The 24,268-nt window shown below is 42.3% G+C and overlaps 1 protein-coding gene across 3 annotated transcripts; it reads right to left on the reverse strand.

Moving 5' to 3' along the window:
• Positions 1–371: 371 nt before the first annotated feature.
• LOC110524741 (cip1-interacting zinc finger protein) lies at positions 372–24,263 on the reverse strand. 3 transcript variants are annotated; one of them, XM_021604630.2, is made up of 15 exons: positions 24,110–24,263; positions 23,428–23,714; positions 14,846–14,967; positions 13,871–14,049; positions 13,495–13,615; positions 13,215–13,305; positions 11,571–11,662; positions 9,908–9,987; positions 9,566–9,769; positions 9,199–9,347; positions 7,634–7,841; positions 7,237–7,401; positions 3,634–3,715; positions 3,315–3,436; positions 372–3,178 (listed from the first exon to the last, which is right to left on the reverse strand). In XM_021604630.2, exons 2-15 carry the CDS (start codon positions 23,613–23,615, stop codon positions 2,585–2,587), a joined length of 2,397 nt encoding a protein of 798 aa, XP_021460305.2. In that variant the 5' UTR covers positions 23,616–23,714; positions 24,110–24,263; the 3' UTR covers positions 372–2,584. The 3 variants fall into 3 exon arrangements, with proteins under 3 accessions (XP_021460305.2, XP_021460304.2, XP_036833158.1); XM_021604629.2 differs by having other exon boundaries at positions 9,172–9,347; XM_036977263.1 differs by lacking the exon at positions 9,566–9,769 and having other exon boundaries at positions 9,172–9,347.
• Positions 24,264–24,268: the final 5 nt, after the last annotated feature.

Genomic DNA, 24,268 nt, shown 5'->3' on the forward strand with positions numbered 1-24,268 from the left:
ATTAATGTTACTAATTTGTAAGGTGACAACTCTACCATGCAATGTTTGTACAGACAATTCTACTCAATGGCTATGGCTGCATTTGGACATCCAGCCCAATTCTGGTCTTTTGACCAATCAGATCAGCTTTGAAAAAAGATGCGATTGGTCCATATAGAGGAAACAATATCAGAATTGGGCTGCCCATCTATACACAGTCCACTAGTCCAGTGTACTGGAGCTAACAAGATATGCGTGAGAAAAAAAATAAACTTCTACACTATTTGGCTGTCAATGGGGAAAAGACACTTCATTATCCGTGCCCAAAGCAAAGAGTTTCCTGACCAGTTAGGCTGCGTTTGAACATCCAATTCTGATCCCCCCCCCCCCCCCCCCCCACTAAATTGGTATTGTGACTAACCACCGATTTTTTTTCACATCAGATATTTTTCAGAGCTGATTGGTTTAAAGACCAATTAGACCGTGTCTAGACTTGACAGTTCATGCAACGTTTGTATTCTGATCATTGAATTCCAAACACGTCCACATTGTGTCACAGGATTCCATTTTTCTTCAAATGCTGGAACAGGCTAAATCTGACAACTTGATGGCAGTAGCTAGTTTGCAATCCCTTTTAGCTTTGCTTGCTGGCTAACAGGTTATAACTCCAAACCAAAAATTGTTTTTCCAAATAAGCTGGTGGGCTAACATTTATGAAGCCAGCAAACACATTCCTCATGCTAGGAACGCATTTCCTCCAGTTAATCAACATTTAATGAAAAAAGGTGTCTCTTGCTGCCAAAACATACATTTTCTGGAGATTTGTGGGCGGCGTGCTGTGACATTGCCCACTGTATTCACTTTTGGTAACCTGATTGCAAAAAGACAGAAATCCACACAGGTGCTGGTCAGAGACTCATTGAGGCAGTTAGCCAGATCTAAACAATTCCAACCACAATGCGACTTTTGTTCATCTAGACCTGTCGTTTCAATGCATCTTCATATTCTAATAACAGAAGTTGCATGTGATTGTCAATTGTGGACACGGCCTTAGTGAAAAAAGATCAGTATTGGGCTGCCTGACTAAACGCAGCCTTTGTTTCTCCAAGTCAGGTCTCATTGTTATGAAAAACTCAAAGTCCATCCATACCACTTCAATATTGTTGATAACCTTGACAACTGTCATGCAATGTCACTTGTACAGACACTTAAACTAAAAAAAAAAGACTCTTACTAGTCCAGTGTACACGGTGTGTGAGGAAAAAAAGTACCAACTCAATGTTTAAAAAAGGATGGAAAACCAGCACAAAACTACAACTCTTTTACAATGTCATGTTTGTGATGCGTAAGCTTGTTAATGCAACATTGCTTTCAGTTCAGGAATTTTTAAAATATTAACATTAAAATGGGGTGACAGGGTTTGGATATCCCTCATTGTATTAGCTGGCAATAGGTAGGCCTAATGCCTCCAACTGTGAGGGGGAAAAAAAAAGAGTGCGCACTGAACTTCGCATAAAACTGGTTGTCTCCTGAGAACAAACTCTGGCAAAGAGGATCTATTCTAGGCCAATGTGTTCTCCCTATTCCAGCCACACCTAAAATGATCGTTTTATGGTCTCAGGAGTTGTCAAGTTCTGTTAGACTAGACAACTGTTATAATAGAACATTATGAGTTAAGAACAGCCATATTCAAAGCTCACTAAAATCATGCTCTGCTTCCTAACATTGCAGGAACATCTATAATTGAGTCCTGTCATAATCTATAATTTAGTCTTGTCAAAACCATGAGCTTATCGCACAGCCTTATGGAGGTTCAGGTGCAAATTGGGAGCGAAACCAGTGGGATGTAGGCAGTTTCAGCAATCAAGGGGTTAAAGAGCTAAACAAGTCAATTCAAAATGTATTTAGCAGTATAGTGAGGGGAAAGCAGCAGCTCAGGGTGTATCTGAGCTAAATAGACCAAGCAGTTAAGACTTTCCCCCTTTAAAACCCCCCCTCTAACTAATCCCCTCACCTGCTAACATCCAAAGAAATCTCCAGAACAGTTCACAGAATGTGTAAAAAATGTCAAGGACAATAGCACTTCAACAAAGCTAGGATCAAATCAAGGTTCATAGTTACTCGACATTCAAACAGTACCATTTACTTTTTAAATTCCCACCCCCATCACAAATATTTTCAGATAAGTTGCCTGCTATAATGATTCACTCGGTTCCTGGACTAAAACACCACTCCCTTCCTAAACCTGGCAACAATGTGTTAAGTTAGACATTTAGCTAACTAGAACGACATGTATAAACTAAAAACAGATCTTAATTTTCATTTGACCCTTTCCACACTGACAGCAACACACACATCCACAATTTCTTCCGCATAATTCTCTTCTCTTTGCACTGAATGCAAATTAGTCATTTCTATCTAGTCGTGTTATTAAAAAAATGAAACACCTAAACACCTACAAATATAGGTTAGAGGATCACCGGTTTTGAGTTGCCAGGTCTATTGAGCTAATGTACCCTGTCCTAGGGTAGAGATTGTACTGGATATTATTTCTTTCTTCCGCTCCCACTCTCCATCCCCCTCCCTTTCTCCTGCTTTCTCTTCCTCAACGTCTCCGTGTTGTCCTCCCGGACTTCCTTTTGGATGGGCCCTTCGCTTTCCCTTTGCCAGTCTTCTCTTCTGGAGCAGCTGCCTTTGCCTCTTCTTCTTCTCCTGTGACTGGGGCTGACTTTTCCTCAACTGCCACTGGCTCCTCCTCTGCGACTGGTGCTGGCTCCTCCTCTGCGACTGGTGCTGGCTCCTCCTCTGCGACTGGTGCTAGGTCTGGGCTTGGCTCTTCCTCTGTGACTGGTGCTTGTTCTGGGGTTGGCTCTTCCTCCTTGTCCTCAGGGTTTACTGAGCTCTGCTTCTCTGGGGAGGCTTGAGCCGGAGTCCCCACAGAGCTGCTGGTGGTGGTGAGGTCCTTCAGGGATGAAGCTGAGGGAGTGTTGTTCTGGGGTTCAGGGCAGGGTCTGGAGGACTTCAGTCTGGTGATGGAGATGGTGGGCTGGAGTAAGGCAGGGCTGCTGAGGAGCTCTGAAGGCAGGCTGTTTGAATCTGAGACAGTGTGGTTACTATCACACTCTGAATCGCCGTCTGTACCGTCTATGGGAGTAGGTTCCACTGTCCCATCCTTCTGGCTACGCAAGGCCCTGTACTTCTGTAGGGGAGAGAAGGCAAAAAACACATAGGAAATAAAGGAGATGACTACAACAGACAGGCAAACATGTTAATTTGATGTGTGGTGTCTTAATTCATACACAACCATACACAAGAAATGTGATTATACAACCAACCTTGAGGTTCTCAAAGTGTTTGAGTGACTTGCAGTGCAAGTGGCGGGCTGAGGACTCAAAATGGTAGAACTGCTGGCAGAGTCTACAGAGGAACCCAGCCACAGGAACCACAAAGCTAGAACCTGGGAGACAGGCAGAGACAGGTAAGTCAATGACAACAGAATCACACATAACAAAATCATAATGTGCAATATATAGCTAAATATATAACAGGTACTAATGACTGATTCTGAATGGCTTTCATTTGACTATGGCAAGTCAGTGAGTCTTGCGTAATGACGCAGACAGTGCGTGTCCTCGTGTAGGGTGTGTCACTCACCGTACACCGTGTCAGGGTCAAACTCCTCCTCTTCATCTACATCCTCTAGTAGAGCCACCTCCATCTGGGTTGGCCAGACGTCCTGCCACACCAAATACACACATTACCAAATAGATCCATTACCAACAACGATAACGATATACAGACGTTTCAGGAAGATAATATGTCCCAACATTTCTCCAATATTGATGCTGGGGAAAAAAAGTGAATGTGCGCATGGGAGAAAGAGCAAGAGCTGGAAAAGAGACGTGGTGTGACTAGGAAAACGGACATCAAAACGCTTTAACCAGAGATCATTGTTTTCAAATACCGTAAAAAGAAAAAGTGTTGTCTTGAAGACCAAGTTCATTTGCTTTGACTAGTGTTCCATTTGTACATGTGCATTTGCGGGGCACATCAAAAAATAAACAGAATTCCCTTTCCCCTCCATGTCTCACTCGTGTTCCGCCTGCTCCTGCTACACAGGGCCCCTTTAGGCTACAGAAATAAATGCTTCTAAAAAACAGTGGGTATGAAAAAAATACACAAGCTACATTCCATCCCAAATGATTGACTGAGGCTGGGAAATGTGTTCCAACAACTAGCAGTTTTGGAATAATTGCATCCATTCTATTTTTTGCATATATATATATATATATATATATATATATATATATATATATATATATATATATATATATATATATATATATATATATATATATATATATATATATATATATATATATATATATATATACACACACACAGTGCCTTGCGAAAGTATTCGGCCCCCTTGAACTTTGCGACCTTTTGCCACATTTCAGGCTTCAAACATAAAGATATAAAACTGTAATTTTTTGTGAAGAATCAACAACAAGTGGGACACAATCATGAAGTGGAACAACATTTATTGGATATTTCAAACTTTAACAAATCAAAAACTGAAGAATTGGGCGTGCAAAATTATTCAGCCCCCTTAAGTTAATACTTTCTAGCGCCACCTTTTGCTGCGATTACAGCTGTAAGTCGCTTGGGGTATGTCTCTATCAGTTTTGCACATCGAGAGACTGACATTTTTTCCCATTCCTCCTTGCAAAACAGCTCGAGCTCAGTGAGGTTGGATGGAGAGCATTTGTGAACAGCAGTTTTCAGTTCTTTCCACAGATTCTCGATTGGATTCAGGTCTGGATTTTGACTTGGCCATTCTAACACCTGGATATGTTTTTTTTTTAACCATTCCATTGTAGATTTTGCTTTATGTTTTGGATCATTGTCTTGTTGGAAGACAAATCTCCGTCCCAGTCTCAGGTCTTTTGCAGACTCCATCAGGTTTTCTTCCAGAATGGTCCTGTATTTGGCTCCATCCATCTTCCCATCAATTTTAACCATCTTCCCTGTCCCTGCTGAAGAAAAGCAGGCCCAAACCATGATGCTGCCACCACCATGTTTGACAGTGGGGATGGTGTGTTTAGCTGTGTTGCTTTTATGCCAAACATAACGTTTTGCATTGTTGCCAAAAAGTTTAATTTTGGTTTCATCTGACCAGAGCACCTTCTTCCACATGTTTGGTGTGTCTCCCAGGTGGCTTGTGGCAAACTTTAAACAACACTTTTTATGGATATCTTTAAGAAATGGCTTTCTTCTTGCCACTCTTCCATAAAGGCCAGATTTGTGCAATATACGACTGATTGTTGTCCTATGGAGTCTCCCACCTCAGCTGTAGATCTCTGCAGTTCATCCAGAGTGATCATGGGCCTCTTGGCTGCATCTCTGATCAGTCTTCTCCTTGTATGAGCTGAAAGTTTAGAGGGACGGCCAGGTCTTGGTAGATTTGCAGTGGTCTGATACTCCTTCCATTTCAATATTAATCGCTTGCACAGTGCTCCTTGGGATGTTTAAAGCTTGGGAAATCTTTTTGTATCCAAATCCGGCTTTAAACTTCTTCACAACAGTATCTTGGACCTGCCTGGTGTGTTCCTTGTTCTTCATGATGCTCTCTGAGCTTTTAACAGACCTCTGAGACTATCACAGTGCAGGTGCATTTATACGGAGACTTGATTACACACAGGTGGATTGTATTTATCATCATTAGTCATTTAGGTCAACATTGGATCATTCAGAGATCCTCACTGAACTTCTGGAGAGAGTTTGCTGCACTGAAAGTAAAGGGGCTGAATAATTTTGCACGCCCAATTTTTCAGTTTTTGATTTGTTAAAAAAGTTTGAAATTTCCAATAAATGTCGTTCCACTTCATGATTGTGTCCCGCTTGTTGTTGATTCTTCACAAAAAAATACAGTTTTATATCTTTATGTTTGAAGCCTGAAATGTGGCAAAAGGTCGCAAAGTTCAAGGGGGCCGGATACTTTCGCAAGGCACTGTATATAAGGCTACTTTGCAAATTGCTAGTGCCATTTACAATTAATTAGTCTAGGATATAAACCCCCTAAACATACAGGTTCCACAATGGCAATATGCAAAAACATTAGTTCGTTTTTTTCAAAGAGCATATTGTCATCGACTTCATTAAGCCTAGGCCTACTCACCAAACAGATGCAGTGACTGTAATTCATCCCCTTGCACTGTTCAATGTGGATTTTTTTAAATCCCTTTAGAAAATTCCAAAGAACCGGCATAATAAACTGTCACATGTCGGTAGGACAATATCGAAAAGATTTTGGTTCATAAACCATAAAACAAAATTCAACACACCAAACTGAGCCCCGAACCTTAAATCGCAGTAGTTGTTTTCTTGACTGAATATACAAGGCAATTTAGCAATTGGGATTTTCTATCTGTAATGGTTACGATAAATTAGGCATTGTTGTGCACTGTTGGGATACAGATAAATGCACACATTTATCCCAGTGTGGGACCTTATGTTCTAAAAAATATACACTACCGTTCAAACGTTTGGGGTCACCAAGGAATTGTCCTTGGTTTTTAAAGAAAAACACATTGTGTCCATTTTGCAGGTACTATTTAATGAAGCTGCCAGTTGAGGACTTGTGAGGCGTTAGTTTCTCAAACTAGACACTAATGTACTTGTTCTCTTGCACACTGGGGCCTCCCACTCTGATTAAAGCCAGTTTGCTCTGGTCTATGAAGGGAGTAGTACGAGATCTTTAGTTTTTTGGCAATTTCTCACATGGAATAGTCTTCATTTCTCAGAACAAGAATAGACTGACGAATTTCAGAAGAAAGTGCTTTATTTCTGGACATTTTGAGCCTGTAATCCAACCCACAAATGCTGATGCTCCAGATACTCAACTAGTCTAAATAAGGCCAGTTTTATTGCTTCTTTAATTAGCACAAGTTTTCAGCTGTGCTAACATAATAGCAAAATGTTTTTTTAATGATCAATTAGCCTTTTAAAATGATAAACTTGGATTAGCTAACACAACGTGCCATTGGAACACAGGAGTGATGGTTGCTGATAATGGGCCTCTGTACACCTATGTAGATATTCCATAAAAAAAGAATTTCTAAGCGACCACAAACTTTTGAACGGTAGTGTATATATTTTCCATTCCAAAAAATAATGTGAGTACTATAACAGTAAAAAAATAAAATAATCAAATGCCCATCCCCATGTGTGAAAAGGCGTGTGCATATGCCTAACCTTCCCATGGGAGCTGCCTTCGCCGCCATCTTCCATTTCCTCTTCGTCCCCCTCTTCCTCCTCACATGCCTCCTCCTCCTCCTCGTCTCCATCGTCTACAAAGCAGCCTTGTGCATCCATGGCAACCAGTTCAGCCAAGGCCTTTGGCCCCCCCTCCTCCCGAAGCTGTAGTGAGAGGAGCAAAGAACAGTGAATAAGGAGGGAATGGTTTGACAAGGTTTAGGGCCCAAGTGGCACCCTATTATTCCCTATTTAGTGCACTACTTTCGACTAGGGACCATAGGGCTCTGGTCAAAAGTAGTGCATCCTGTACCACTAGGGGGCCACTAGGGACTCCAAAAATGTAATACATTTATTGGATTTCCAAGCTGCCGAGGCAGAGTACACACACACACACCTCGTCAACTCTCTGCTTGTGCCCCTGGGACTGCATGTGCTCCAGGAACAGGAGTGGGCTCCTGAAGTGCCTCTTGCAGACGGTACAGGAAGGATTGGAGGTGCGGCTGGCCAGCTTGTGCTCCCTGGTCCTGCGGTGCACCAAGACTGTACTGGTGTAGTGGATTTTGCAGGTAGCACACCAAAGCTGCGGGCTGGGTTTCTTCTCTCTGTGTTACACACACGCAGCTACATGAGTGGAAAGTTAAGTTCCTCTGCGTACACATCACAGACAAACTGAAACGATCCACCCAAGTCAACCTCAGGAGGCTGAAAAAAAATGTGGCTTGTCACCTAAAACTTTTTGCACAATTGAGAGCATCCTTTCGGGCTGAATCAATACGGCAACTACACCGCCCACAACCACAGGGCTTTCCAGAGGGGGGTGCACAATGCATCACCAGGGGCGAACTACCTGCCCTCCAGGACACCGACAGCACCCAATGTCACAGGAAGGCCATAAAGATCATCAAGGACAACAACCACCCGAGCCACTGCCTGTTCACCCCGCTATCATCCAGAAGGCGAGGTCAGTACAGGGGCATCAAAGCTGGGACCGAGAGACTGAAAAACAGCTTCTATCTCAAGGCCATCAGACTGTTAAACAGCCATCACTAACACTGCTACCAACATACAGACTCAAATCATTGGCCACTTTAATAAATGGATCACTAGTCACTTTAATAATGACACTTTAATAATGTTTACATATCTTGCATTACTCATACCGTATTCTATACCATCTACTGCATCTTGCCTATGCCGCTCTGTCATTGCTCATCCATATATTTATAGGTATATATTCTTATTTCATCCCTTTGATGTGTGTATTAGGTAGTTGTGGATTTGTTATATTACTTGTTGATTGTTGAAACTTGAATGGGTTACAGAGTTAATGTATTGAGCTGTATCTAAAGATATTTTATTTAGTTATTTACACATGTAATTGTATTAGAATTCGTGTGTTGGAGATTGAGAGAACTACATACATATTTCTGTTGTATTGGATTACGCTATTGACTGCAAGTTCCAGAATGCCTTGCGCCAGGAAATAGAGAGCGAACGCCCAGTTATGTACAACTGATTATCCTGACTTTCACTAGCAACTTTCTTTTATTGTTTTGTAGAATCTAAAAGTTGTTAAATGTAACGTGAACAAGTAGTGTTACGAAAATAAGCTTTAATTTCAAACCCGACGTCCCGAGTCATTACTTTGAAGACAGTTATTCTAGATTGATATCGCTGCACTGCCGGAACTAGAAGCACAAGCATTTCGCTTCACTCGCAATAACATCTGCTAACCATGTGTATGTGACCAATAAAATGTGATTTGATGGCCATCTGGGTCATATTCACAAAGACAAACTATAGCAAAACTTTTTTCAACGGAAAACAAGTGTTTCTTATTGGACAATTTTAGGCAGACCCTTGCTGTTTCAGTCAGTTGTTTAATTCGGTACCTATCGCCTAACTATTGGGTCTTACTTAAATCCCATTTACCTGTCACCAACGTGCACTAGTACTGACCCGTCCTTGAAGGAGGAGCTGTCTCCGCAGCCTCCCTGCAGCGAATCCTGGACGCGGGGCATCAGGGTGACCAGACAGGCGCTGGACATGTGTTGGATCTCCATCATCCTCTGCTGGTGGACCAGGCCGTTCATGTGGCTCTGGAAGTCCTAATGAGGAAGAGAGAGGGATACAGCGAGGTGTGAAGAGAGGGACACAGAGATATGACACAAGAGGGATTCCTGTCTCACTAGCCTCGGGCTGACAGCTCAACCATGTGGCAGCTAATGAACTTGACTAACAGGGTCGCTGAAGGGTCAAGCTGAGTGCTTGCCTTGGACCATTCAAACGCAAACATTCCACTCTACACCCTCAGGGGGTACTCTACCTGCTGGTTGTGACAGGCCAGAGTGCAGATGTAGCAATAGAACTTGTTGGCAGCATCACCCCCCTCCTTGCCCTCTTCCTGCCCCCTTTCCAATGCCCCTGGGGCAGCCTTGCCCTCTGCCATGTCCTCCAGGCCTGGAGTGAATGCCTGGCTCTCACCACTCAGCTGCTCAGAGGCTGGCATGGCCGACACTCCACTCTGAACCTGCTCATACACAAGGACCCTCAGATCAGGTCATCTCACTTTCTGTGAGCAAAAATCGGTGCCCCGCTACCCATCTGGACTAGCATTACAATCACGGTTTAGGCTTCAGTAAAGCCCTCTGTAACAAATAAAACTCACCTCGGCTGCTCTGCTCTCCTCCATTGCCTCTGCAGTCACTGGTTCAGCTATGCTCCCACCCTCCTCCAGAATGACACAGTCTGTTATTGGAAAGAACAGGTGAGAACTAGTCCTACCAAGCCAAAAGGTGAAAGGCAAGTGCTTAAGCCACAGAGATATACCGATCTATGGTGTTCTGTAGATATGGCTGTAGCTCTGTGGGAGTAAGAGGCTTGGAATGGCTGCTGGAATGGTACACCATAGACAATAGTATGTGGACACCCCTTCAAATGAGTGGATTTGGCTATTGCAGCCACACCCGTTGCTGACAGGTCTATAAAATCGAGCATACAGCCATGCAATCTCAATAGACAAACCTTGGCAGAAGAACGGCCCGTATGAAAGAGCTCATTGACTTTCAACATGGCAACGTCATAGGATGCCACCTTCCCAACAAGTCAGTTTGTCAAATGTCTATCCTGCTAGAGCTGCCCCGGTCAACTGTAAGTGCTGTTATTGTGAGGTGGAAACGTCTAGCAGCAACACCGGCTCAACCGTGAAGTGGTAGGCCACACAAGCTCACAGAACAGGACCACCAAGTGCCGAAGTGAGTGGCGTACAAAAAAAATCTGTCCGAGGCCTCCCAAGTGGCCTAAGGCATTGCATCGCAGTGCTAGCTGTGCCACTAGATCCTGGTTCGAGTCCAGGCTCTGCAATATCAAATGCACGAGTTACACCAGTAATGCACAATCCCTCCATCAGTGCTCAGACTGTTCGCAATAGGCTGAGAGGCGCTGGACTGGGGGCTTGTAGGCCTGTTGTAAGGCAGGTCCTCACCAGACATCACCGGCAACAACATTGCCTATGGGCAAAAACCCACCGTCGCTGACGAGTCGCGGTTTTGTCTCAGTGGTGATGGTCGGATTCGCGTTTATCGTCGAAGAAATGAGCGTTACACAGACTCCTGTACTCTGGAGCGGGATCGATTTGGAGGTGGATGGTCCGTTATGGTCTGGGGCGGTGTGTCACAGCATCATCGAACTGAGCTTGTCGTCATTACAGGCAATCTCAATTCTGTGCGTTACAGGGAAGACATCCTCCTCCCTCACGTGGTACCCTTCCTGCAGGCTCATCCTGACAATGCCACCAGCCATACTGCTCGTTCTGTGCATGATTTACTGCAAGACAGGAATATCAGTGTTCTGCCATGGCCAGCGAAGAGCCCGGATCTTAATACCATTGAGCACGTCTGGGACCTGTTGGATCGGAGGGTGAGGGCTAGGGCCATTCCCCCCCAGAAATGTACGGGAACTTGCAGGTGCCTTGGTGGAAGAGTGGGGTAACATCTCACAGCAAGAACTGGCAAATCTGGTGCGGTCCAAGAGAAGGCGATGTACTGCAGTACCTAATGCAGCTGGTGGCCACACCAGATACTGACTGTTACTTTTGATTTTGACCCCCCCCCCCCCTTTGTTCAGGGACACATTATTCCATTTCTATTACTCACATGTCTGTGGAACTTGTTCAGTTTATGTCTCAGTTGTTGAATCTGGTTATGTTCATACAAATATTTACACATGATAAGTTTGCTGAAAATAAAACGCAGTTCACAGTGAGAGGACGTTTCTTTTTTTTTTTTGTTGCTGAGTTTACTTTTGGTCATGTAGTGTATGTGAACACAAACCTCCAGGCTGGCAGTCAACCGGTGGGCTTTGACACTCTGCTGCACTCAGGACCCCGCCTGTCTCAGGAGGCTGCTCCACAGTCTCCTCTAACCTGGGACAGAGAAGGATAGAGAAATAAAGGATACCTGTCACTACTAGCTGCTACCCTCCAAGGACTCATCACAGCATATAGATATTCTAATCTGAAGATATACATAAGCAAAACAAGAAAGAGGCTTGACACCCACCAGCTCAGATTGTTGTGAAATGTAGTTAGAAATCGTTAGAAACAGGTAAGACTAGCATTCTTACAACATTACTTTGTTGAAATATAACTTCATATCTGAGAAATTAATTGCACCCAAATTGGCCATTTTCATTTTTAGGATTCATATAAATCACTAAATATAGTACCTAACCTCAGATTCGAAAAATAAAATCTAATAAAATAAATCTAGTAATCCCAAAAACAATTGTCAAAAGCCACCAACGGACCCCCACACCCAACAACGAGTGTACAGTATCAGTTTTCTATGTTTGACAAGTAGTATGATGCTGCAGCATGGAGTATTGTTTCTTCCTATGTAATGTATTCGCAGTGAATTTGGTGATGTGTGCGCGCCCCCCCCTCAGAGAAGTTATTCATTTAAATTGTTAGGTTTCTGTCCCAACCTACATTCTGATATTACCAGGTTCCGACCACTAAATGGTGCTGTTCCTGCTATTAAGTGAAATAAAAATGTGTTAGATTCCCCTAATGTTAAAGGGATAGTTCACCCAAATTACATTATTTCCCTTACCTGTAAGCAGTCTATTGACAAGGTATGATGGCAAACAATGCTTTGGTTGTTTGCCACTGTTTCAAATACATATATTTTATTTTTTAGCATTTGTGGAACAAATCCAAAGCAAGTCAATGGTACCTATATTATAATTTTCCTGCTTCATGTTAAAATCATCCTAAAGTACCCCCAAAATTGATTGTGTAAATCAATGACGCTACTTATAGATGATTTGGATATGAAGTGCGAAAATGCTAATATTAGGTATTGGATTTGTGCGAGATATTCAAAAAAGTTGAAACAATGGCCAGGTAAACAAAACCAAAGCATGGGTTGCTAAAAAAATAAATAACAGTAGCACAATCGTCACAACACAGCCGGCAATGCCATCATCCTCTTTTACCACTTCAACAAATCTTGTACAGTAAGGCCCTAAAGTTTATAGGCTTACTTACACATTAAATACCAGATAGCCTAAAATAATTAAAGAAAAAACACAATGTAGGCTATAGATATACATTTCACAAAAATGGTAAATCCATAAATGTAAGGTATTGTTTTCTTTATTCAACATGCCCACCACCTACACCCCCTTCATCCACACAATATCTAATAACCCGAAACCCGCCCAGTTATGAGTTAACCCATGCATCACCAGCGTGGAGGGTCCGTGGGTGGCTTGTTGTACTATCAGTTAGCTTAATTTCTCAGATATCAAATTATATCGCAACAAAATGTCGTTGTAGGAATGCTAATCTAATCTGTTTCTAAGTACAGAAACGATTTCAAAGCAATTTGATGGTGGGTGTCATGGCTTGCTGAAATAAAATGCAAAGACCCACGAGGAATGCATTTTTTCAAACTCAAAACAGTACTACTTACACCTCAGTCCTCTGCTTCTTCAATGCCGGCTCCTCAGGCTCCGGTTGCACTGAAGGCTGTGCCTGTCCATCTGGCCCTCCCACTCCTCCATCTGCAGGAAGAGGGAGACAGAGCTGTCATGTGCTACTGTACCAACCACAGAATTACTGGTTTCACACCCACTCAAAAACAGAGAAGAAATAGGAAAAGAGGAAGCAACCAACAACAAAAAAAGGTAGCTGCAAATAAAAACCTTAAACGATAACACCAGCTAGCAGTGAGTGTTCAGGTACGGTCCTACCTTTCAGAGCCTTATCATTGGTTTCCCCTGATGTCCTGCTGGCTGCAGGTCGGCTAAATGTGCTCCCCAAGGCTCTCTGCTCATTTTCCCTCTTCCGATCCGGCTGCCGTGACCCATAGTCCTACATGAACAGGGTGAGGCATTTGATCAACAATTCAACTGCTCTCTCAGCAATCAACGTGTGCAACAGGTATAGAAGACTCAAATGTTAAAGATTATAATATTGACCAATTCAGTATTTCCATAAGCAATTATCATCAAGTCTCCTCATTGTTCTGATACTGTGGGGTAAAACTATCTTAGCCAACAACTGAGTAAAACACAAAACTGTTAGCTTGTCAAACAGAAATCCATAGTTAAATAGAGGTTTGATTACGCTGTTGTTGTTGTTGTAGTAGCGGGAGTGGGGGTGGTAGTGTCGGGCAGGGAAGCCCATGTGGGGGGTCTTGATGGACATGCCCATGGGTACAGGGCCCATGAGAGAGGACCGGGCCCCTGCAGCAAAGAACTGGGTGAACTGCTGCCCACTCACTGCTGCAAAGCCCTGCATGCTACCTGGAGTGCCAGAGACAGGAGAGATAGAGGTAGGAAGAAAGTGTGGGAGGAGATGAGCATGAGGAGAAAAAAATAATTGGTGGAAAAACTTTCAGCACTGGTGTAAAGTATTTAAGTAAAAATACCTTAAGTAGTACTTTAAAGTATCTGTACTTTACCATTTATATTTTTGACAACTTTTACTTCACTACACATTCCTAAAGAAAATAATGCACTTTTTACTCCAACATTTTCCCTGACACCTAAAAGTACTTGTTACATTTGGACAGGAAAATGGTCCAAGACACACACTTATCAAGAGAACATCTTTGGAATCTGATGTGGCAGACTCACTCAACACAAATGCTTTGTTTGTAAATACAAAAACAAGACAAATGTGCTGTCTGGTTTGCTTAATATAAGAAATATGATACTTAAGTACATTTTACAAATTGAATTTAAAGATTGATACTTAAGTATATTTAAAAGCAAATACTTTTAGACTTACTCAAGTAGTATTTTATACTAGGTGACTTTCACTTGAGTCATTTTCTATTAAAGATATCTTTACTTTAACTCAAGTATGACTATTGGGTACTTTTCCCACCACTTTTTCCAGCAGTAGGGTAGTGCCAGAGTTTCTATCAGGTGGTCTTCGGAACTACAAGGCGTTCTACAGTCAGTGATAACAGTTCAGAGAAACTGACAGCTTTTTCACGTACGCACCAGCTGTAGATAAAATTATGTACTACAGTACTTATTTTTTAAAAACATATTTTTTAATCTGTCGTTTTCTGACATTCTGAAATGCGCTCACCTTGCATCTGCTGCATCATTATAGCCCCTTGTAACATTGGGTTGGGGGCCATGATGGAGGCCCGAGTGGCCATGTTGACCACACGGGGAGGTGGAGGAGCAGGGCCTGGTACAGCCATGGCCCTGGTCATAACAGAGGGAATGGGCATTACTAAGCAGTATTTATATACTTAACAAAAATATTTAAAAAACATGCAACAATTTCAATGATTTTACTGAGTTAGTTCATATAAAGGATATCAGTCATTTGAAATAAATTCATTAGGCCCTAATCTATGGATTTCACACAACTGGGCCAGCCAATCAGAATGACCCCCCCCCCCCCCCCCCCCCCCCCCCACAAAAGGCTTTATTAGACAGAAATTCTCCTCAGTTTCATCAGCAGTCCGGGTGGCTGGTGTTAGACGATCTTGCGGTTGTGAGGCAGGTTGGACATACCGCCAAATTCTCTAAAAAGATGTTGTGGCAGCTTATGGTAGAGAAATTTACTTTCAATTCTCTTGCAACAGCTCGTGGACATTCTTGCACTCAGCATGCCAATTGCATGCTCCCTTAAAACTTGAGACATCTGTAGCATTGTGTTGTATGACAAAACTGCACATTTGAGGGGCCTTTTGTCCCCAGTTTAATCAGCTTCTTGATATGCCACACGTGTCAGTTGGATGTATTATCTTGGTAAAGGAGAAATGCTCACTAACAGGGATGTAAACACATTGCACAAAATGAGAGAAATAAGATTTTTGTGCATATGGAACATTTCTGGGATCTTTTATTTCAGTTCATGAAACATGGGACCAACACTTTACATGTTGCGTTTATATTTGTTCAGTATATTTACACACAATACAGCCAAAGTCAAACAATTGGCCACGTTCATTTCGATAACAAATACTATTTAAACATTAAATGTGGAGTGCGTTCAGCAGGACAGAACAGTTTCCAAAGTTTATTCCACAGAAACTATACTGTTCTGAATGACCATGGGTATATTCATTTAGACGAAGACAGTAGCAAACAATAGCAAAATCTTTTGCAATGGAAACATTTTACAACAAAAACATGGAGTTTCTATTGGATACAATCAGGTAGGTTCCCTCCCGTTTAGTTCTCTTTACCTCTGTTGGCTTCAAGTTGTTTCCTAGTGAATAAACCTTGGGTTGAAGAAGGTTGTGATTATGGGGGAGTGCTGCACAGGTTTTTGCAAATGGTCACACCATAACCACCACACAAGACATGTTTTTTTCCAGAAACGCAAAAACAGTCTTACAAACCGTTACAGAACGTAGAGAAATGTTTCATTACCTGAACGCACCCCTGGAAAATTCAACCAAGATAAACATCACACCACCTGCCTGATATATCAGCAACAAGTGATGTAGCTGAGGGTTATACACCTTTTTTATTTCTTTCAGTGAGCATTGCGTATACTCACTTCTAAGATGGACCCCCATTAGTCGACTGGTAGATTGTTTGGTCGATCAAGATTGTTTTAGTACAGCAGTAGCAAATATATATTTTTTCATAGTACAGTTGACACCGGTCTGACTCGCGCCAATCTCAGTAAACTAATACATTGCAGAGGCCGCGTGGATGCCACAGTGGCTAAGATGCACGTCTCTCTCCAGAACGTGCTCTCCCGCCAATTTGTTCAGTCATTGTTTCATAACTTCGTGTGAATTGTTTGTGTATATCAATTCCCCATTACATGTTTAACCAGTAGTACATTTAATGTTAATTCCTAATCTACAATGTTCGTTTAGAGTAACTTCTGATAACGCATTCAATTTATTATTCCAGTCTTACCTTTCAGAGTGGACACACTGTTTGCAGAGCTCACAACCTATGCTACACTTGTGAGAAACAAGTTTTGGTTTATTTAATTCCATTTATGAGTTGTCAATTTAGTCATGGTCTTGTTTGGAGAGCTACTGTCCATGTTGAGAAAGGACTACACTTAGAAGTAGGCCTTTAGGCTACCTGGCCTGAATGCAAATTTAGGCATATAAATGTGGTTTACGCCATATCAATTATGTAGTACAATACAAAAATCATGTACAAAGTAGCCTACACAAATCGCAAATATATTTCACCCGTGCCCCACACACCTAGTTTCAGAGGAAACTCAGGCAACATTGCCCGTAAGAGAGCTTAACTGGTTGTCGCATTGAGCAGCTCACAGATTTGAACAACATCGGTAGGGTAGGAAAGATGTTTCAACTTATGATAATACCAGTAAATGCTAACTAAGGCAACAATGGGTATGCAAAGCATTGAAAAAGTTTGGTCTAAAGTCAGTTGGATCTTTGCGATGCGCAACTCAGCCATCATGCTCTGTTTGAATATACTTTTATTTTTTCTTACCTTTATTTCACTAGGCATGTCAGTTAAGAACAAATTCTTGTTTCCAATGACCCCCTAGGCACAGTGGGTGAGCTGCCTTGTTCAGGGGCAGAACGACCGATTTCCACCTTATCAGCTCGGGGATTCGATCTTGCAACCTTACAGTTAATAGTCCACCGCTCTAACCACTAGGCTACCTGCCACCCCTAAAGGCTTTGCAGATAAAAACTTCCTTATTTCATTATGATTTGTATAATTTGGGAGGGTATTTATTTTTGAAAACTCTGCCACTACATTGGAGCCTACAGGACAGAAACCCCACTAGCCAAAAGGTCTCTTGCTAGGTGCACAATTGAATTAAAAGCAACTACACCCTCACTCATTTTGTTTCTTCCCCAGACCTAAAATGTGTTATCCTGGTGTGCAGTGGTGATTTTAGCATGTACATCTTTAAAAAAAAAAATATATTTTTAAATTGAACCTTTATTTAACCAGGCAAGTCAGTTAAGAACAAACTCTTATTTTCAATGGCAGCCTAGGAACAGTGGGTTAACTGCATTTTCAGGGGCAGAACGACAGATTTGTACCTTGTCAGCTCGGGGGTTTGAACTTGCAACCTTCCGGTTACTAGTCCAACACACTAGGCTACCCTGCCGCCCCTTGATGGGGCAAACTGAAAAGGAGCATGCCAGCAAAGCCAACAACACTAAACAATACATTAATTGCACCATAACAGTGACAAACCATACCCACATTAAGCTGTCCCAAAAGCAAAGTCCCAACAGCAGTTCCAACACCTTACCACAGCTACACCTGGCTATCAGCAGAGCCTTGTCTGGCAGCAAAACAGTTCATTCAGTCTCATTTCCTGCCTTAGAAAAAAACAAATTATATTGCTGACTTGCTGACTGCCAATTGAGATGCACAAACTATGGCATAAGTGGACGACGAACAGATAGGAGGCGATCCGTAATTTTGACTAAGACATTAACGAGCGAGCTGTGATAGACGTAGTCAGTATACAGTGGCTTGTGAAAGTATTCACCCCCCTTAGCATTTTTCCTATTTTGTTGCCTTACAACCTGGAATTATTATTATTTTATGGTTTTTTTTTTTGGGGGGGGGGGGGGTTGTATCATTTGATTTACACAACATGTTAAATATTTTTTATTGTGAAACAAGAAATAAGACAAAAAAACAGAAAACTTGCATAACTAGCGTGCATAACTATTCATCCCCCCCAAAGTCAATACTTTGTAGAGCCACCTTTGCAGCAATTACAGCTGCAAGTCTCTTGGGGCATGTCTCTATAAAGCTTAGCACATCTAGCCACTGGGACTTTTGCCCATTCAAGACAGCTTCTTCAAGTTGGATGGGTTCCACTGGTGTACAGCAATCTTTAAGTCATACTACAGATTCTCAATTGGATTGAGGTCTGGGCTTTGACAAGGCCATTCCAAGACATTCAAATGTTTCCCCTTAAACCACTTGTGTGCTGCTTTAGCAGTATGCTTAGGATCATTGTCCTGCTGGGAAGGTGAACCTCTGTCCCAGTCTCAAATCTCTGGAAGACAAACAGGTTTCCCTCAGGAATTTCCCTGTATTTAGTGCCATCCATCATTCCTTCAATTCTGACCAGTTTCCCAGTCCCTGCCAATGAAGAACATCCCCACAGCATGATGCTGCCACCACCATGCTTCACTGTGGGGATGGTGTTCTCAGGGTGATGAGAGGTGTTGGGTTTGCGCCAGACATAGCATTTTTCTTGAAGGCCAAAAAGCTCAATTTGAGTCTCATCTGACCAGAGTACCTTCTTCCATATGTTTGGGGAGTCTCCCACATGCCTTTTGGCGAACACCAAACGTGTTTGCTTATTTTTTTCTTTAAGCAATGGCTTTTTTCCGGACACTCTTCTGTAAAGCCCAGCTCTGTGGAGTGTGTAGCTAAAAGTGGTCCTATGGACAGATACTCTAATCTTCGCTGTGGAGCTTTGCAGCTCCTTCAGGGTTATATTTGGTCTCTTTGTTGCCTCTCTGATTAATGCCCTCCTTGCCTGGTCCGTGAGTTTTTTTGGGCGGCCCGCTCTTGGCAAGTTTGTTGTGGTGAAATATTCTTTCCATTTTTGAATAATGGTGCTTTGTGGGATGTTCAAATGTTCAGATCTTTTTTTCATAACCCAACCCTGATCTGTAATTCTCCACAACTTTGTCCCTGACCTGTTTGGAGAGCTCATTGGTCTTCATAGTGCTGCTTGCTTGGTATTACGTCTTGCTTAGTGGTGTTGCAGACTCTGGGGCCTTTCAGAACAGGTGAATATACTGAGATCATGTGACAGATCATGTAACACTTAAATAAAGTGCACCTGTGTGCAATCTAGCTTATGTGACTTCTGAAGGTAATTGGTGGCACCAGATGTTATTTAGGGGCTTCATAGCAAAGGGGGTGAATACATATGCACCCACCACTTTTCATTTTTTGGGGGGGCATTTTTTAAACAACTTTTTTTCCCCTTCCATTTCACCAATTTGGACTATTTTGTGTAAAAGAAAAAAAATAATTACAGGCTGTAATGCAACAATAGGAAAAATGCCAATGGGGGGTGAATACTTATGTAAGGCACTGTAACTATTTGTCCAGCACTATTGAAATGTACAGCGACAGAATTCAGAACATGGGTCGTTCTGACAGTATTCTCCCTGAACACCAAGTCAGAACCGTAGGATAAATAAAGTGGGCACATAAGCAGACAATTAAAGCTATTACAATAATCAATGACTACATTTCTCTAAAACAGGCTACATGTGCACCACCAAGATTGAACAATAGGCAAAATTATGATGGGAAAAGTGACCAAATTATTAGGGTGAGACACATGGGGTACTAACAGCTTACTACAAAACATACACTTAGTATTACTTTCTTAGCTACAGTATACATATCTCGCTGGCATTTTACATTATTTATGCAGCAGCATACAAGACATTTTTGGACTCACCATGTTGTGCTGTGCTCACTTGAACAGGAAGGTGGCATGGCGGTCCTTCGTGGGCAAATTTTGTCATCAAAGTTTGGCATTCTCTGGATTTATGATGTTTCCTAGACAACTGGGAACTCGGAAAAAAACAAAGGTCGAATCATGATAATGTCAATGATCTTTAGGTCGGAGCTCTAGAAAGAGGCCCGAGTTCCCGACTTGAAATTCCGAGTTGGATGACCATTTTTCTGAGTTCCCAGTTGTCTTGAACTCACTGAAGTAAGATTTCCCAGTTGAGGTGTTTTGAGCACAGCAGAAGTCATGTTGGAGGGACAGCATGGCCAATGCGAATGTTTATCCTTTTAAGCTGGGAAAAGATACCCTTAAACACAGACTTGGGACCACATACCCACTCCACTGAATAGCAGGCTAGCCATTGCTTTGAGATGCTTGCAGTTAGCCACTGATTCCTTCCAAACCTCTTAATGTTGAATTTGCGATTTCCAACTTGTTGTAATGTTTATGTCCAATGGCCGACGAGCACCGATACATTTTATCTGTAATTTCTCTTCATGGCTAGGATTGAAAAGGTTTTGCCAGTAGATTGTAGACTTCATTCTTGATGACTGTTAGTTTGCTAAGATTTTGAATGTATGATGTTGACATGATCAGTCCAATGCTACTGTAGATGTAGATGTGATTTGATGTCATTTTATCTGTGGCCAATGACCTTGAGCCTTCTTGGATGGGCACTTTAATGTAACTCTGGCAGCACCCAAGAGGCTTGAATTTTCAAGCTCTACCTTTAGATTTTGCGTTGACGTACTTTGTCCCCATGAGTGACAGTATAATGAGCCAATCAAACCGTAACTAGAAAACATTACCAAGCCCTATGCTCCGTATTTTTTGAAGGCTGCCCCACCACTACAGAAAGCACTGAGCTAAGCTGAGCCACCTGCATTTTGGAGCTGCCTTAAGAAAGCAAAAAAAGAGACCAAGTTTGTATGCGCCACCAGCCCTGAATGAGGAGTCGCCACTGCTCGTGTGGTATAAGCATTGTTGGTGACTTAAACAATTTCTCTTCTATAAAACAAATACATTTTGAGAGTGAAAACCTTAAAACTATAGGAAAACCTAGAATTTTTACACAGTGCCCCATTCTGCCGCTGGGCAGGCTGTTTTTTTTTGCAAAATTAGAGTATAGCAGCTTCTCCAGGCACCACTGTCAAACTGCTGCTAGCAAATCACACTTACATTTTAGGGTCTGTTTGTAAATTCACTCTATCTACCCCCAATTTCAAACACTCGTCAGTGTATCAGAGCACAGAATAACGGATTAATTTACGAACGTGTAACACCCGTTGAATATGACTGGTATGAGTAAACTTCGGCAAAAAAATGTTTTATTATTACCAGAAGCACAGTTATTAACATGAAAACAGCCTAACCAACTCTGCTAGGGTGAGTAAAATGGTCAAAGTTCTCTCATTTGTGTCTGGAAGTAGCTAGAAAGCTAGCCAATGTTAGCCGGTTAGAGTGCTGGGCCAGTAACCGAAAGGTTGCTGGATTGAATCCCCGAGCTGACAAGGTAAAAATCTGTAGTTCTGCCCCTGAGCAAGGCAGTTAATCCACTGTTTCCCAGGAAAGGAAGACGTGGATGGTGATTAAGGCAGCCCACCGCAACTCTCTGATTCAGAGGGGTTGGGTTAAAGGAAGACGTGGATGGTGATTAAGGCAGCCCACCGCAACTCTCTGATTCAGAGGGGTTGGGTTAAAGGAAGACTTGGATGGTGATTAAGGCAGCCCACCGCAACTCTCTGATTCAGAGGGGTTGGGTTAAAGGAAGACTTGGATGGTGATTAAGGCAGCCCACCGCAACTCTCTGATTCAGAGGGGTTGGGTTAAAGGAAGACGTGGATGGTGATTAAGGCAGCCCACCGCAACTCTCTGATTCAGAGGGGTTGGGTTAAAGGAAGACTTGGATGGTGATTAAGGCAGCCCACCGCAACTCTCTGATTCAGAGGGGTTGGGTTAAATGTGGAAGACATTTCAGTTGAAGGCATTCAGTTGTACAACTGACTAGGTAACCCCTTCCTGTTAGCTTGGGTGCTTGACTGCCGTTGTGAGGTAAGAACGCTCGGATCAACCCTTCTCCTTTGGAAGGCCAAGAGGTTCTAATCGTCATACCTGGTACATGTCTTAACACTTGTAACTCAAATTTCTCACATGCTTTTTTTCAAGTGTCAAATGTCATTTTTTGTACACATGATTTTTTCCCACCTGTCCAGTGTGTTCACAGGTGATTTGAAAGCTTGTTATGGGCATTTTTACACGCATTCATTGCACCTGTTCAGTGTGCATTTACAGGTGATTAGATTGTTTGAATATCGTACCTTCAGATGCATGAAATTGTGCCACAGCACACGTTCTGAATGCCTGTGTAGTAACGGGTACATTTCGTTGTAGCCCCTCCAAACTCAATTTCCGGGAATTTGACTTTAGGCCCGTTGTGATGAATCGCTTACTCGGGGAGGGAGATGTTTCTAAATATGGGTCAAATTTTTAACAATAATACATTACATTATAAAACATTTTAATTCAGCCTTTGTGGTTTGGAAAGTATAGTGACTATTGCTTTAATTTATTCATCAAACAAACGGGGTTTGGAAAAGTAGATACAAAAACAATCCCATCTGGTGGATGGAACCTGTCATAATTATTACTTAAATGTTTTTAATTTAGATTTTATACTTAGCTTGATACTTCAGACAAGGAAAAATTATGGATAGCTAATTCAAATGAAGAAAAAAACACGTGCTTTTCTTCAATACATAAAAATAAACCAAAAATTAATAATGTGACGTTAGCTACAAAATAAGCTGTTAATGAACGCGTGTAAAATGTGCCCATAACAAGCGTTCTGATCATCTGTAGAGACACATCAACTGTAAATGCACACTGAACAGGTGTAATGAACACCATATCAAGTGTTCAAATCACACACTGAACAGGCGAAAAAAAATTGCGTGTACAAAAAAATGACATTTGACACAAAAAAAAAATCAAGTGAAAAATGATATTTCTAAGTGTTAAAACGTGTTCCGGGTAAAATGATTAGAATCTCTTGGCCTTCCATATTCTCCCCTGCCAGAACGTCCAGTGCGCGCTAAACGCTCCTAATTAACTTACGACCCGGAGCGCACTCTGATAGCGGTGGCAATTTCCTTAGTAGGCCTGCTGATCCACGACCTCGAGTTCACATTTCTTACCGTCCTCCTTGGTGGTGATGATGATGATGATGCCTGGGTGCATGGTGCGATGGAGGCGGTTGTGGTGGCGCAGGCGGCGGCGGTGGAGGGGGCTGCTGGAACAGTTGCTGAAGCTGCCGCAGGTGACGGTGAAACTGTTGCTGTTGTTGCTGCTGCTGCTGCTGATGGTGGTGGTGTGGGTTAAACATTCCGGCGTTGTGTTGTTGGTGTTTAATGCTAAATTGCGTGTGTCCGTGCTTGTTTGCAGAAAAGCCTGTTGACGACACCTTCTCGGGTCAGGTCAGGATCTTGGTCAAGGAAAAACAAAGCGTTTGATAATAATCTGATCCACAATAAACCTCTAATCCAGCTAACGTTTTCATACTTAGTATACAGTACATTGCTACGTTTGTTAGCAACAACGCTATGGATGAAATAGCTAGCTATGTGTTTTTTGTAGCATGTGGTTTCTAGCTAACATTAGCTAGCCAGCAATAGCAAAACTAGTCAATGTCCACCCTCTCCGGATAACATAACTAGCTATATATCTAGCCTAGCAATTGGGCCTAGGATTAGCTAGTTATTTTTTGGCTAACAAGCAGTTTAGCTAGTTGAGATAACATTTAATCGGAATAATCAATGGTAGTTACTTTTCAATTACACGGTGTATTACCATTATTTGTATCATATTAACGTTACCTACTTTTTAACGGAATGAATTCTTTTAGAAGGGCAAGTTAGCCACGGTCTGCCTCCTGTTGAAAGTTAGCAGCGATTGTTCCGTTGAGACTGCGCACTTGGTACCGGTGTTTTACTGGGATGCGCACTCTGATTGTCGTTAATATGCGTGTGTCGCCCTCTT

Source organism: Oncorhynchus mykiss, chromosome 5 (assembly GCF_013265735.2).
Source record: "Oncorhynchus mykiss isolate Arlee chromosome 5, USDA_OmykA_1.1, whole genome shotgun sequence".
Lineage (NCBI taxonomy): Eukaryota > Metazoa > Chordata > Actinopteri > Salmoniformes > Salmonidae > Oncorhynchus > Oncorhynchus mykiss.